This window comes from Lithobates pipiens, unplaced genomic scaffold (assembly GCF_037356315.1).
Source record: "Lithobates pipiens isolate NorthernLeopardFrog02 unplaced genomic scaffold, aLitPip1_a1.2 Scaffold_10, whole genome shotgun sequence".
Classification (NCBI taxonomy): domain Eukaryota; kingdom Metazoa; phylum Chordata; class Amphibia; order Anura; family Ranidae; genus Lithobates; species Lithobates pipiens.
The window spans coordinates 57,826,183-57,842,328 of NW_027507686.1; the positions used below are offsets into that span (position 1 = coordinate 57,826,183).

Consider the following 16,146-nt stretch of genomic DNA (forward strand, 5'->3'; position numbering starts at 1 on the left):
GATGCCCGCATCATCCCGTTAGAACCACATGAAGTCCACTGGTTAGCATGTGGTTAATTCATAAGACCAACATTTTGTGGTAATATTCCAATGGGGTGTCTATGCGATGGGTGGGTTTGTGTGTGAAAATCAGAGCGCCACAACACTTGGGAGTCTAAGATTAAGTTGAATTCCAAAACTATAGCAGGTGCTACATCCAACGTGTTTCAGGGACCACACATTACCCACATCATCAGGGCCAAAACTTTGAATGTAAACATATAATCAAACATTCACTGAACTAAAATAGTGTATAAAAAAAGAGTCCTCAAAAAAGTTATCAGTATATTTCTGAGATTAACTGTGTACAGTACACTATCTGCAAACTCAGATAACACTTACCTAACACACTTACCTGCTGAAACCAATAGCTAAAATCATGTTTATGATCTTTGAATTTGATGGCCATATGTATGCAAATCTTGCAAAATTATCTCAATTAAGTAAAACAGTTACACGCGATTGTAAATGTATTTGACCAATTTGCGAATGTCTAAGCCCTTGTGCACACGGTCGGAGATTCCGACGGAATGTGTCCTTTCAGACCATATTGTCGGATAATCCGACAGTGTGTGGTCTCCATCGGACTGTTTCTGTCGTTTCCAAGTTGTCTATAAAATTTTCCGACAAAATGCTCCGATCGGACATACTCCGATCATGTGTAGCCTACTCTGACGGACAAAGTGCCACGCATGCTCAGATCAAATTCCTAGACCAAAGCTATTGGCTACTAGCCTGAATGTAGTCCCGTCGTAATAAAATAACGTCATCACGTTATGTACAATCGGATTTTCCGACAACTTTGTCCGACCGTGTGTAAGCAACAGTTTCGGACAAACTCCGTCGGACAAAATCCAACGGATTTGGTTGTTAGAATGTCCGACCGTGTGTACAAGGGCTTACAGTTTTCAGACATTTGTTGCAAGTGTAATAAATTAGACTGTGGCATAAATATTACAGCAATAGGTTGCATAAATAAAAAGTGATGTGGATCACTTTTTCAACAATTATCAGAAAATTATTTCTTAAAGCAGAGTTCCACCTAAAAGAGTGGAACTTCCGCTTTAAGCACGCCTCGCCCCCTTACATGCCACATTTGGTATGTAATTATTTTTGGGGGGGGGGAGAGGAGCGGGTACCTGGTTTTGACAGGTACTTCCTGCCCCTCTTCCTCCTCCTGTTGCTTGACTGCCTATGCGATTCCTTCTCTCCCCCCAGAGGGCACCTCTCTGCAATGTTCTGGGATACGTCACAGGTCCCCAAAGATTAACTTGCCACTAGGAGACTGCAGCGCGGTTTGTACATGCGTGGCTGTGAAGCCGCAAGCTGTCACAGCTGGGCGCCCACAGTAGTAATGCTGGGGCTGCGGAGTGGAGGGGGAGAGGTGCGAGGCTTCGGGTGTCCGCATTGCTGAACCGTGGGACAGGTGAGTGTCTGTATATTAAAAGTCAGCAGCTACACTTTTTGTAGCTGCTGACTTTTGATAAACTGAGAAAGGACGAACTCCGCTTGAAATGCCTTTAAGGAGAGCTATTTTTAGGCAAGTTGCGGCAAGTTGGCAAATCTGCGGCATATTTTCCACGCTTTCGCATAAACAAAATGCTCTCACCTGAAAATGGCCATGATGTCGCTGAGTGTTTTGAAGTCATCTGGGCTCAGCTGGCTAAGCTGGACATCACACACTGATGGAGCTCCAGGACAGGTCTGAATTTCGGCTGGAGCATGGATGAGCCCCTGGTGCAAGTTTATGGGGAATAGCTTATTCCAGCCCCAAAGCCTGCGAGATTCCACCACTAATGCATATATTGTAGCTCGATGAGGCACTGCTTCCCACCGCTCCTGTAAGCATGCATCAGAAGAGATTGACAGAAAGAACAACACAATATAGCTATACAGTACTTTCATTGGACCTTAGGTACCACTAATATTACATATTACTTTTGAATGGCAACAAAGTTAAAGTGAGTGTAAAGGCATTTCTTTTTAATAACAAACATGTTACACTTACCTGCTCTGTGCAATGCAGCATGGATCCCTCTCTTCTCGGGAATTCCAGGCTCCTCCTTCCTGGTAAGTGCCCCCACAGAAAGCAGCTTGCTACGGGGGCACTCGTGCAGGCTCGCTCTCGAGTCATTGCTCTGGGTGTCCATTTATACACAGCCACGCCTTGGCCCTGCTCCCCGCTCTCTCCTCATTGGCTCACTTCCTGTGATTAGCAGTAGCGGGAGCCAATGGCAATGACCAGGACAGCCAAGGCTCTCGTGCACATCACTGGATCCAGATGGGGCTCAGCTAGGTATTGGGGGGGGGTTGTTGCTGCACACAAACATTTTTAACTTCATGCATAAAATGCATGAAGTTAAAAACCTTTGAGCCTTTACCTAACCACTTTAATTGAATGTGAATCTTCACTGCATCTGAGCAGCCCAAACAAAAACACTGTTTAATTCAATTTTAATATTCAAAGCAAACTCTCCCATCCATCCAGGTCTCCATGCTTAATTTTGTTGAGAAAGGACTATAAAAAAACAAATCTCTGCCATTTCTGGCCATGGCCATCTTGAGTAAGGGCAATTGATTCATGTAGCATTTACTTCCTGGAATCCACCTGCCCTTAGCTCAGGTATGCATGCAGGAGAGTGTGCTTATCTGAGAAAACCCCACCTCTTCTCCTCCCCTACTGAAGACTCCTGGAATGTATGACATAATTTGCCTAGGCTGGAAACCAAGAAGTAACTGATGAAATGTAGAAAAAAAGGCTTAAAACAGGTAAATACAATATACTTTCCTATCTGTTTACTAATGCTAGCAGCATAAGGATTACAAATAATCAAGGCAGATTGGGAGAGTGAAGTTCCATTGAATCCAGTGAATGTGCAGTAAATAAAGTATCACTGTAAAAATCAGTTACAAAAAGAGATGTTCTCATAGATGGTATCCTATAGTTCTGTATTCTAGTTTTATACCAATGAGTGACACTGCTCCAGGGTCCATTAGACTCAGTCGTCATCAACCCTGTCCTCAGGGCCCACTGCCAGGCCAGGTTTTATGTATTACCTTGGGGAGATGCAGACTAGAATACTGCAATCACTGAGCAGCAAATGATATCACCTGTCATGTATTTCAGTTACCTTACAAACCTGACCTGTTAGTGGGCCCTGAGGACAGGGTTGATGACCACTGTATTAGAGGACTTCTGTGCATAATATTCTTAAAGCGTAACTAAAATCTAATATCCTTTAGGCTACTTTCACACTGATTCGTTGCGGGCGCTGGCGGTAAAGCGGCGCTACATTTAGCGGTCGTTTTAGCAGGGCGCTTTTCAGGCGCAGGTTTAACCCCCGCTAGCGGCTGAAAAAGGGTCAAAACCGCCCACAAAGCCTCGCTGCATGCCCTCTGCCTTTCAAACTGGAGACACAGCAGCAGCTGTTTCAGGGCGCTCTGCAGTCACTATTTTTAGCACTGTAGTGCCTGCAAAGCGCCCCAGTGTGAAAGGGGCCTTACAGCCAAGGAAGCTGCCATCTTAGCCTCCGTTTGATCTGCAGTTGCCATGATGCTGTACGGGTGATCAGTTATGACACCAGCCATTGGATGGCTTGACAGTTCAGTTGAGAGCACAAGCAACTGTGACAATTATCATTTACGGCAGGGGTCAGCAACCTTTTTGCACTTAAGGGCTGGACTCAATGTATGTGAATGCATGGTGGGCCACATTCACTTGCTAATAAATTAAAACAATAATCTGGACCCCTTTAGATTACATAGCCCACGCACCTCTGGAACCCTTTACATTACACAGCACCCCCACCCCCGCACATCACACAACACCCCCCAGTTATGGTTTAAAATTGCGCACACTCGTGGAATAGCAACAAACTACAGTATTTAGAAATTTCCACAGTCAATGTTTTAAGAATTTCTACAGGTTACCAGTTTAGAGTCACACAGTAGGCCTTGTGCTAGCATTATTGCTCTCTCTAATGGTGGTAGCGATGTCTCACATGTGTAATCCCTTGTGACAGTAATAGGCGGTGACAGGTACGCTTTATGGAGGAATCTGGGGTCTATAAGACCCCAAATCCCTTCTTTACACTTAAAAGCATTTTGAATACTGTCATTTTAAAAATGTGGTGCCTTTAAGTCTTCTGTAAACCGAAAGTGATGGTATGACATTGCTTCCGGGTTACTAGATCCGAGACCCGATTGAGGCCGATTCCGGTTTTCCGTCAGATTTGGTAACGAAAGTGACGTTCTGTCACTACACCACGATGGCCATCTTGGTACACCCCACACTTGTCCGCAGTAAGGCTTACTGAGGACGTGTGCGGGGTGTACCAAGATGGCCGTGATGGAACGTCACTTCTGTTACACAATCTGATGGGTTGCCGATTCTGCCAGAACCCTGGCTTCGTTTGGGTCTCCAGCCAGCCGGCAGATGTGCCGGGTGGTCGCTTGGCCTCCCGGTGGGATGGGAGAGCTCGGGATAGGCCGCGGAAGGTGGCGGGACATCCCCTCCCTCGGCTAGGGATAACAGCCGATGTGGCTTCTTAGTCGTATTAGTTGTTATCCCATGAAAGCCGACTGGGGTTAAAATGTCCGTGGGCCAGGTGTACATGAATTCATCATGTGCACTGACGAGGCTGACATTTAGCGGTGGGGGGCATGGTGCAGCCCGCGGGCTGTAGGTTGCCGCCCCCTGATTTATGACATACCTTAAATGTAACTGTTTTGGGAAACATTGAGTTTAGTTCAGCTTTAAGTCCTGTGTTACTACATTACAATCAGATTGTATAATATTATTTAGATTTTCCAACTACTATAAAAAGCAAAGATCTGCTTGGTGAGGACATCGAACAGTGTAGGGGCAAGATAGGGAGAAACAGACACATGGTAATAAAGAACCATATCGTAGTTGCAGCTGAGTGCAGAAATAGGTGAAAAAAAAAAAGAAAAAAAAGAAAAGAGTTCTGGTAAGTCGTGTTCCTTTATGTGAATGGTTCACCTAAAAGGGATAAATAGGAGTAGGTAGGTCTTCATGTACCAGGACACAAGAAAAGTGCCTATAGCAGGATAATGTAGTGTGAGCCACAGGAATGGGAGCAATGAGTATACAAGACACGGGACAGACAGCAGGAGCAACAGGTGGATAGGATGGTTCATGTGAGAGAAACAACAGAGGAATCATAAGGAGGTGGGAGCCAATGAGTCACAGAAGATAACCGAAATAACCGAGCAGCAGAGGAGTCAGCAGGAAACAAAGGAATGCCCAGCCAACAAATAGGCAAGCAATGATTGACCGTCTAACGGGTGATTGCGGATTCTAAGGATTTGTATACTGCACTACAGAATACTGACATGTACCCCACAAATGTTCATCTATGATGAATATAGTTCATCTTCCATTGAAAACAAACACTAAGCTAACACTGCATGTTTGAAGTCATTATACCTGCATAAGATTTTGCTGAGCATGTTCATAGCTAGGCAGGGCCCCTTCTCCTATAAGCTCAGTATCAAACAGTTCTGTGATGAGGATGTTAGCACGCTGCAGCATGTCTCCATCTGTAACCAAATATTAGAAATGTGTAATATAACAACGAAAATTACAGTTTTCAAAGATAAATTATTTTCAGTGCAAACATCCAGCAGCAACACCACCCACCACCTTATGATGCATTTCACCTCCCTGCTAGGGCTTAATTGTATGTTTGTAGAATCTTTGGAGTCATCCAATAGCCAATGTTGATTAACCAGTTCTGACATTTCCCTCCTACATGTAAAAATCAGGGTTTTTATTGCTAGAAAATTACGAGAACCCTCAAACATTCTATATATTTTTTATGCAGAGGCCTTTGAGAATAAAATGGCAAGTGTTGCAATTTTTTTAATGTCACATGGTATTTACGCTATTTTTTTTACATGCAAATATTTTGGAAAAAACACACTTGAATTTTAGTGCAAACAAATTAGAATACCCATTTTTAGTAAAGTATAAAAGATGATGCTATGCTGAGTGTGTCAGTGTGGCTTGGACCCTCCCTCCCCTTCTCCCTCTTCCTCCTCAAGGATTCAACTTACCAAGGGCTCCTGCTGCTCTCAGTGGGGTTGATTTACTAAAACAGGAGAGTGCAAAATCTGGTGCAGCTGTGCATAGAAACCAATCAGCTTCCAGATAGTAGGACATTTTTTAGCTTACTGCAGGGAATGCATTAAGGTATAATATATTTGACTTCAGAGCCACATTAAGCAATCTGGCTAACTGTATTACAAGCTCAAGTATCAGAGAATAAAAGTCACACTACACAATTCACACAACACATTTTGATATTAACAATATAGAGAAATACGTAAGCCTTTAAATGCCATGCATTCTCTCTCCTACAACTTGATTCCTGCATGTGCACTTTAAAGCGGTTATAAACGCTAAATGTTTTTTTTTACCTCAATGCATTCCCTGCATTAAGGTAAAATATGCCCCACTAACTGTCCCTCCTCATTAACCCTAAACACTCACCTGACACCTCTCACCACTTCAGTGCCATCCTGGTTGCAGCCCTGTTCGCCTCTCTTCCTGGTCTCACAGGAAGCTGTCAGTCAAACTTCTGTGAGGGCTGAATGGGGGTGTGTGGCCTGCTGTATGCGTCTATTGATGCATACAGCCCATCTCTGGACTGTACTCACACAGGAGCCCCTTTAGCACAGGGCTTGCTGAGGAGGCACTCAGTAGAATAAGGGGTGGACAGTGCCAGTGGTGAACCACCAAAGAGGAGGAAAATGACTGTATTTTTAAAAAAAAAAAAATAGCCTTTATAGAACATTTAAAAACGAATTGCAGGTATGGATATTCTTTACATAGTTACATTGGACCAAGTTTTATATATATATATATATATATATATATATATATGCTAAACAATATTTTGCAAACACAACTGAAGTCACTAGCTAACACTTTATCCACAGGTCCCCTGTGTCAATGAAGAAAAAAAAAAAAAGTTTGGCACAATAAAAAAAATAAAAGATAATAATCCTGCCAATAACCATTATTTAGTTTGTCCATGAAATTTTGTTGTGTACTATCAAATTATTTAGAAAAATCAAGCACCACATTAAGTAGAACTATGTCTCACCTGGTCCCACTGTCACCTCTTTCGAATGCTTGTTGATAACTTTGATCTTGTCACCAAAGCCATTGGCTTTTACTATCTGTACAGCTGCCTCTGCCATAGGAGTAAACACCTGCAATAAAATCACAATTATAAGTTACCAATAATTATTCACATAAATATCCAGCCAACAGGTAAGATGTCATAAAACCTCACGGTCTCCTAACCACCCACTGTTGTCCCGAACAGCATCGCTAATTAAAACTGATCAAACAATACACTCCTTATTGAGTAGATATTCGCTGACTCGCAATTACAAGATGCAATTTGATGTGCAAAAATATTATATACGCACTCGTTAATAAAATAATTAATTAACTAAACATCATCATAGCTGTGTACACAAATAGTCCAAAAAAACGTATAAAGGAATTCTACAGAGTGAATTCTTTATGTCGCAATTTCTTCACCACCACCGTGTTTTCCACACCACCTTCACACGTGAATTCCACACATAGGATGCTAGTGATCAGTGGAGGCCCCCTTTTGGTAATATTCTTACCGAAATGCACCGGTGAAATCAGCGTATCACACATACATTATCCTCATCGGCACTGGTTTTTGGCTATTTGTCTCCTCCTGTTTAATCCTGTTGTCGCTACAGCTTCAATACTTCCCCATGTTTGTTTGCACAAAAAATGGAACCATATATAGTGTAATTCCGTCAAACAACAGTTAATTTTATTGCAATAAACAGCAAAATAAAAACTCACAAACACAATCCTTCAATAGGCATAAATTACAAGACTCAGCGGGATCATCAGGTTCTTTGCGATTCCCCACATTGCTCACCCATCCCTTGGAATCTGCGCAGTCCACACAAATTACACTCCTCTGGTCTTGTCCACTATAGCTCACCATATATCATACACCATGACCCTCGTGGGACACACCGAGTTTTAATTAGTGCTGCTGTTCGGGACAACAGTGGGTGGTTAGGAGACTGTGAGGTTTTATGACATCTTACCTGTTGACTGGATATTTATGTGTTTTACTTCATGAATTCATTTTTAGGAATTAGGCAGCTGCTGAGTCCATAATTCCACAGCCCCCAATAGACACACATATTGTGTGCAATTAAGTGCTTGTGTTTATACATACTGAGGACAGAGGGCTGTATAAACTATTTTGGGAATTTTTTACCAATAATTATTGCCTTGAATGCCCTATCCAGGGATGAAATTCTGTCAGCAAGCTTCACAAGTTCGGGCAGAAATTAGGGACAGTGTACAGAAAACATGCCAATGAGTACATACACCCAACAAATATAAAATGAGATGTGCTGCTTACCTCAATAGCATAACAATAGTCTGCTCCGGCTGTGACCGCCATCATTGACAGAAGTCCGGTTCCAGTCCCAATATCTAAGACAATGACTTTCTCCCCTCTTTCCTTTACTCTCTTCACCGCTGAACGGATTCCTTGATAATACTTCTCATTCTGCAGAAGACAGATTTGCGAGTTCTGAGAGTACAAAATTATCAGGATCGTGAAAAAGCACATAATTTTATGCGGCACTGGATCTGTTATTGGTGTCTGCAACCTAATTCCTGGGACATTAGCTGAAGCTTGACACGTTAATGATACTCCCCAAGACAGCAAAAAAAAAATAAAAAAAAAACTTAAAGTGTTTATTAAAAGGATTGTAAAGGTTTGGGTTTTTTCACCTTAATGCATGATATACATTAAGGTAAAAAAACACCTGGCAGTCACCGGCTCCCTAACACCCCCGTTTTACTTACCTGAACCCCTTCATTCAGTCATCGGGGACGTGCTGTCTCTCTCTCCACGGGGCTCCTGGCTTTTGATTGGATAGATTGATAGCAGCGCAGCTATTGGCTCTCGCTACTGTCACTCAAATCCAATGATGCGGGCGCCGGGGCAGAGTCCTGCATTCGGGGGCTATGGACGCAGAATGCTGGACTAAGGAGTGCGCCCATAAGGTAACCCCCTCAGGGAATCGCTTCTCCGAGGGGGTTATCTGATAAGAGGAGAAGCAAGGAGAACTGCCGAGGGACCCCAGAAGTCGGTGTTCCGGGCCACTCTGTGCAAAACGAGCTGCACAGTGGAGGTAAGAATGACATGTTTGTTTAAAAAAAAAAAATACCCTTACAATCACTTTAAGGCATTATTATAAGTCTATGCCAGCCCCTCTATTAGAGGCTGGCATAGCACAATGTGCAAGTTCTATTTAAAAACAAGCAGTGTAAATACTGAATATCAGCTGGCCTCAGGCTGGTCTCATCATTCGCTGCCACTTTCCAGCTCTTATAGATGTCTTCTGCGGGAGGGGCTGTGATCACCCTCTGACCTCAGAGGGAGATTACACGGCCGCTCATCTCCTCCGCAGAAGCCACCCATCGGAGCTGGAAAGCGGCCAAGAGTCACATGACCGGCCTGAAGACAGCTAATATTCAGTATTTACAGCGAACGTTTTTAAATACAACTTACACATTGTGCTAAGCCAACCTCTAATAGAGAGTCTGGCAGTGACAAATTTAATATTTTAATATTAAAATAATAACGGCGGGGGGGTGGCGGAGGCCGGAAACAGAGAGGGCGGAGGGGGTTGAGAGCAGAGCAGAGAGCCTATCACAGAGGGAGGCACTTAGTCCATGGTGATCAGGGCAAGGCTGCCCTGGTTATCCTGGTCTGTTTAGAGAGGACATACAGCAAATGGTAGGCTTGGAGGGGGGGTTACACTTCGGAGGGAGGCAGATTACATAAAACGCTGTGCTGTGTAATCTGCTTTAACCAGTTGCCGACCGTCGCACGACAATGTACGTCAGCAGAATGGCACGGGCAGGCATATGGGCGTACCTGTACGTCCCTACCTCCCAGCGGGCAGGGGGCCCAATTGGGCCCCCCTGGTGCCTGTGGTGGTCGGCATTGTTGCCACCGATTCATGACCACTCCCTCGCAATCGCTCTTGACAAATGAGAAGCTTCCTTTGCTTCTGTTTACATTTCAGAAGCAGAGGAAGCTTCTCATTTGTCGGGAGCGATTGCGAGGGAGTGGTCATGAATCAGTGGCCTCCCCCTCAGCACAGATTGATCCTGCAACAATGCCGACCACCACAGGCACCAGGGGGGCCCAATCGGGGAGGTAGGGACGTACAGGTACGCCCATATGCCTGCCCATGCCATTCTGCTGACGTACATCGTTGTGCGATGGTCGGCAACTGGTTAAAGCAGATTACACAGCACAGTGATGTCATCTCTCCTTGTGCAGCCTTTCGTTCCTGCGCCCGAGAAGAGAAGACATCAATGTGAGTTTGTACCAATACTACACTAACACTAGTACACATAGGCACAAAAATCACCCCCCTGCCACAGTGACACCAATGGCAGTTTTCATTTTTTTTTTTACTGATTACTGCATTGGTATAATTTTGTGACTGTTATAAGTGTTAGGGCAGTTAGTGGTACCCCCTAATAAAGGTTTAACCCCTTCATCCCCTGTCAACAGTGTCACTAATCGATCATTTTTCAGATCGCCGTATAAGTGTCACGGGTGACGCTAGTTAACCTGTTAGTTATTTAGGTTCATCATCAGCTTTTTATAGCGTCAGGTAACCCCATATACTACCTAATAAAGGTTTTAACCCAGATTGCCCCCTAGTTAACCCTTTCACCAGTGATCACCGTATAAGTGTTACGGGCGAGGCTGGTTAGTTCGTTTGTTTTTTATACCTGCCGTTTATTACCCAATAAAGGTTTAACCCCCTGATCGCCCAGTAGGTGATATCAGTTAGGTTTTAGTGTCAAATAGGGTCTGCGTCGCCCCAGGCAGAGTCAGATTCATAGTTTCATAGTTAGTAAGGTTGAATAAAGACACCAGTCCATCCAGTTCAACCTGAGTGAGTGTCTACAACTGTCCCCATCCCTGTACACTGCACACTCACACCAGTCCCTACCCTCAAGGAGCCCACAATCCAAGGTCCCCATTCATATACTAGGGCCAATTTTGGACAGAAGCCAATTAACCTACCTGCATGTCTTTGGATTGTGGGAGGAAACCGGAGTACCCGGAGGAAACCCACGCAGGCACAGGGAGAACATGCAGACTCCAGGCAGGTAGTGTCGTGGTTGGGATTTGAACCAGCGACCCTTCTTACTGCTAGGTGAGAGTGCTAACCACTACACCACTGTGCTGCCTTCTAACCACTACACCACTGTGCTGCCTTAAATGAAACTATGAAACTATATCTGCTAGCACCTGCGTTTAGCCCCTCCGCCCAGCCCACCCAAGTGCAGTATCGATCGATCACTGTCACTTACAAAACACTAAACACATAACTGCAGCGTTCGCAGAGTCAGGCCTGATCTCTGCGATCGCTAACAGTTTTTTGGTAGCATTTGATACAGTTGCTGACAGCCTAGGAGCTTTTTTTCCTGTGAGTCTCACTTGGATACCAGTAAATTTAGAGCCCAAAACGGCAAATCGAAGGTACACTAGTGAAAAGGCCTACACGTTTCTGAGTATGACAGATAGTGAAGAGGATGTCAGATTCAGGCTCAGACTACGATCCTGTAGACAACAGTAGCTCCATGACAGATAGCTCTGACGACGGAGATGTGGTCCCTGCCAAGGTCAGGCATACCAGACCCTAATCTTCTTCTGCTGTTGAGGTGCAAGAACCACAGGGCTCTCATATGGAGCAAAGTGCCGCTCATCCTTCTGGTGAACTGGCAAGCACCAGCGGCCTAGTACACCCTGGTCGTACATCCAGCACTGCAGTATCATGTGGTGACGTGGCGAGTCCCATAAGTGCAGTTCAAGCTGGTGAGGTGGCAAACACAAGTAGTGTCCCACTGCCACCAAGAAAACAAAGACAGCCCCGTCATGCCCATAGTGTCCTTCCTGCAGAATTTGCCAATCCTAATTGGGAACCCACCACTTCTGCAGCACCCGTACTTCCCCCATTCACTGGCCAACCCGGAATTCAGGTGGAAACAGTTGATTTTACGTCACTTGATTTTTTTTCGCTGTTTTTCACTGAAGACCACTATAGCTCTATTGTGGACCAAAGCAATTTGTATGCTGGTCAATTCATAACCGCTAATCCCCAGTCCTCTCATGCCAGAGATTGCAAACCAATTACGGTTTCTGAATTTAAGACCTTTCTGGGCCTCTCCCTCGACATGGGCATAACTAAAAAGAGTGAGTTGCGGTCATATTGGTCCACTGACCCAATTCACCATATGCCCGTGTTCTCTGCCTCCATGGGCAGGGCACGATACGAGCAGATTTTGCGGTTCATGCACTTCAACAACAATGAACTCTGTTGTTCTCATGAAATCCCTGGATATGATCGGCTCTACAAAATTCAGCCCCTCGTAAACTACTTCAACAAATGTTTTGCAGCCTTGTTTACTCCCCATCAAGTTGTCTGCGTTGATGAGTCCCTGATTAAATTTACTGGCCGCTTGTTTTTTAAACAGTATCTTCCCAGCAAGCGTGCCAGATACAGGGTCAAGATGAATAAGCTCTGTGACAGGGCAACATACATATCGTTTTATGGTTTACGAGGGAAGAGATAGTCACATAGAGCCGGAGAACTGCCCTGACTACATAGGAAGCGCTGGCAAGATTGTGTGGGAAAAAAATGATTTCCTTTTTTCATTTTCAAAAACAAATGAGAGCTGCAAAACACTCACCATGCCTCTCAGCAAATAGCTTGGGGTGTCTACTTTTCAAATGTGGTCATTTGGGGGGGGGGTTGCGCCATCGTGCCATTTTATGGCCTTAAGAACTGTGATAGAAATCCTGAAGGCAGTGCTTGGATTTCAGGGCCCTGTAAGCGGCTAGGCTCCCAAAAAGTCCTACACATGTGGTATCCCCGTACTCAGGAGAAGCAGCAGAATGTATTTTGGGGTATAATTCCACATATGCCCATGGCATGTTTGAGCAATATATCATTTAGTAACATCTTTGTGCAAAAAATAAAAAAAAGTTTGTCATTTTCCCGCAACTTGCCTCTCAGCAAATAGCTTGGGGTGTCTACTTTCCAAAATGGGGTCATTTTGGGGGGGAGGGGGTTGTGCTGCCCTGCCATTTTAGCATCTCAAGAAATGAGATAGGCAGTCAAACTAAAAGCTGTGTACATTCCAGAAAATGTACTTTAGTTTGTAGACGCTATAACTTTTGCGCAAACCAATAAATATACACTTATTGACAGTTGTTTTTTACCAAAGACATGTGGCTGAATACATTTTGGCCTAAATGTATGACTAGAATTGAGTTTATTGGATTTTTCTTATAACAAAAATTAGAAAATATTTTTTTTTTCCATTTTTTTTTTCTTCTTTATAATCGCAAAAAATAAAAAAATTTAATCGCAGAGGCAATCAAATGCCATCAAAAGAAAGCTCTATTTGTGTGAACAAAAGGATGCTAATTTATTTTGGGTACAGCATTGCATGACCGCGCAATTACCAGTTAAAGCAGCGCAGTGCCAAATTGTAAAAAGCCAAATGGTTCGGGGCTTAAAGTAAAGGTAAACGTTTTGTCACCTTAAGGCCGGGTTCACACCGCTGCGATGCGGGAACGCCGCGAATCCGCGGCGTTTTCCCGCATCGCATTACTCCCGCCGGCAGTTCACACTGCCCTATGCGGACGGCTGGGAGTGTCAATGATATGTTAATGACACCCCCAGATCCGTCCGCATATCGCAGTGCGATCTGCCGACTCGCACAGGAATCGGATCGCATGGTGTGAACCCCCATGCGATCCGATTCTGTTGCGGACCAAAAAAAGGGTCCCGTGCGAGTTTGCTGTGGGACCGATGCGAATTCAGCCATACTATCTGTATGGCTGAACTCGCATCGCTACGGAGATCGGATGTGATTTGCGGTGCGAATCACATCCGGATCTCCCCCCGCAGCAGTGTGAACCCAGCCTAATGCATGGAATGATAACAAAAAACATCCGACAGTGCCGGTCCCCCCAACCCCCTTGTTTTACTTACCTGACCCCTCGAAAGTCCCACACTCGCCCCCGATGTCCTCTTCGCCGCTAACCCTGCCCGTTGATTGGCTAGAGTGGATGGATTGAAAGCAGCACAGCCATTGGCTTGGGCTGCTGTCAATCACATCCAATGACACGGCGCGCCGGGGCCGAGTGATACAGTGAGCGGCTACGGCCGCCAGCTGTATCACGGGAACGTGCCCGCAAGCACTCCACATCATGAGAGGGAGCTTGCATGAAGTTGTGGAGTCCTTGCGGGAGGGAGCTAAGACAGCTGCCGAGGGACCCCAGAAGACCAGGTTTGGGCCACTCTGTGCAAAACAAGCTGCACAGTGGAGGTAAGTATAGCATGTTTGTTATTTAAAAAAAAAGAATTCCTTTAGTGACCCTTTAAGTGGTTAAGGGACCAGAATCGACTTTTTTTTTGGGGTTAACAAATGCTTTAAGCTGGCCATAGATCAGTTTGTTTTTTTCATTCAACCGGTGGGTTGAATTGAAAAACGGACCCGATTCTTTCAGCCGCACACTCAAGGCTCATAAGGGAATCCTCCCCGCTGTGTCTTTGTATTCAGAGAGCGACAGGTATTCCCTGCTGTCAGAATACAGCCGTGGCCAAAAGTTTTGAGAATGACACAAATATAAATTTTTGCAAAGTCTGCTGCCTCCGTTTTTTTATGGCAATTTGCATATACTCCAGAATGTTATGAAGAGTGATCAGATAAATTGTGATTAATTGCAAAGTCCCTGTTTGTCATGAAAATGAACTTAATCTTATAGAAGCCCAGAAAACATTTCCATTGCATTTATGAAGAAGGCTTCAGGGCGCCCAACAAAGTACAGCAAGCGCCAGGACCGTCACCTACAATTGATTCAGCTATGGGATTGGGGCACCACCAGTGCAGAGCTTGCTCGGGAATAGCAGCAGGCAGGTGTGAGTAGACTGGCATGCACAGTGAGGCAAAGACTTTTGGAGGTTGGCCTGGTGTCAAGAAGGGCATCAAAGAAGCTACTTCTCTCCAGGAAAAACATCAGGGACAGACTGACATTCTGCAAAAGGTACAGAGATTGGATTGCTGAAAACTGGGGTAAAGTAATTTTCTCTTATGAATCCGCTTTCTGATTGTTTGGGGCATCTGGAAAAAACCTTGTCCGGAGACGAAAAGGTGAGCGCTACCATGTCATTCCAACATTAAAACATCCTGAGTCCATTCATGTGTGGGGTTGCTTCTCAGCCAAGGGAGTGGGCTCACTCACAATTTTTCCCTAAGAACACAGCAATCAATAAAGAATGGTACAAAAACATCCCTCTCCCAACCATCGAAGAAAAGTTTAAAAAAAAGGTAATTTCTTTTTAGCAAAGCTTTTTGTTCTTTTTAGATGTTCGTTTTATTGTATAATTGTTAATTTTAACTTGTAGCACTTTGAGATCTCTTTGATGTAAAGTGCATTATAAATAAAATCTATTATTATTATTATGAGCAATGCCTTTTCCAGCTTTCATTTTAATGTATGCAGTGGCCAACAACAAATATTTATCATACTTACACGGTCTCTGTCATGTAACATATCAGCATAGGATGATCTGAAAGAAATATTTTGAGAATATCAGTTCAGGAACCAGAAAGGTACCCAATGTATTCAAACACCACAGGGTTTTTAATATAATATTAGAGCATAAATGTGATTTAATTTCTAACATTCAGCTGTACTCTTAACAAGTTTCGGACCAAGGACGTGGACTTCGGTAGTTATACAACGATGATACCTACAGCTGCAGGCATCACTCTGATACTGTTTTTTAGAGTCGGCGGTTGGCTCTCCTGGAAAAGCAATCCTAGTGGCTAACTAGCTCCTGGATTGCTTTTACAAGGAGCGAGATTGGGCATTCTCCCCCCCCCCCCCTTCCGCAGCTTTCTCAGGCTCTCCCGTCCCACCGGAAAGACCTGAGCAACCAGATCAGCTTAGTTCGGCT

At 44.4% G+C, this 16,146-nt stretch overlaps 1 protein-coding gene across 2 annotated transcripts in view; it reads right to left on the reverse strand.

Moving 5' to 3' along the window:
• PRMT7 (protein arginine methyltransferase 7) overlaps positions 1 to 16,146 on the reverse strand; it is a 79,542-nt gene that overhangs the window by 55,224 nt on the left and 8,172 nt on the right. For both annotated transcript variants that reach the window (XM_077455450.1, XM_077455457.1), the window contains 5 exons: positions 15,720 to 15,756; positions 8,496 to 8,645; positions 7,170 to 7,278; positions 5,489 to 5,601; positions 1,649 to 1,878 (listed from right to left, as the gene is read on the reverse strand). In XM_077455450.1, the coding sequence (XP_077311576.1) occupies positions 1,649 to 1,878; positions 5,489 to 5,601; positions 7,170 to 7,278; positions 8,496 to 8,645; positions 15,720 to 15,756 (639 nt within the window). The remainder of the gene's footprint in view (positions 1 to 1,648; positions 1,879 to 5,488; positions 5,602 to 7,169; positions 7,279 to 8,495; positions 8,646 to 15,719; positions 15,757 to 16,146) is intronic.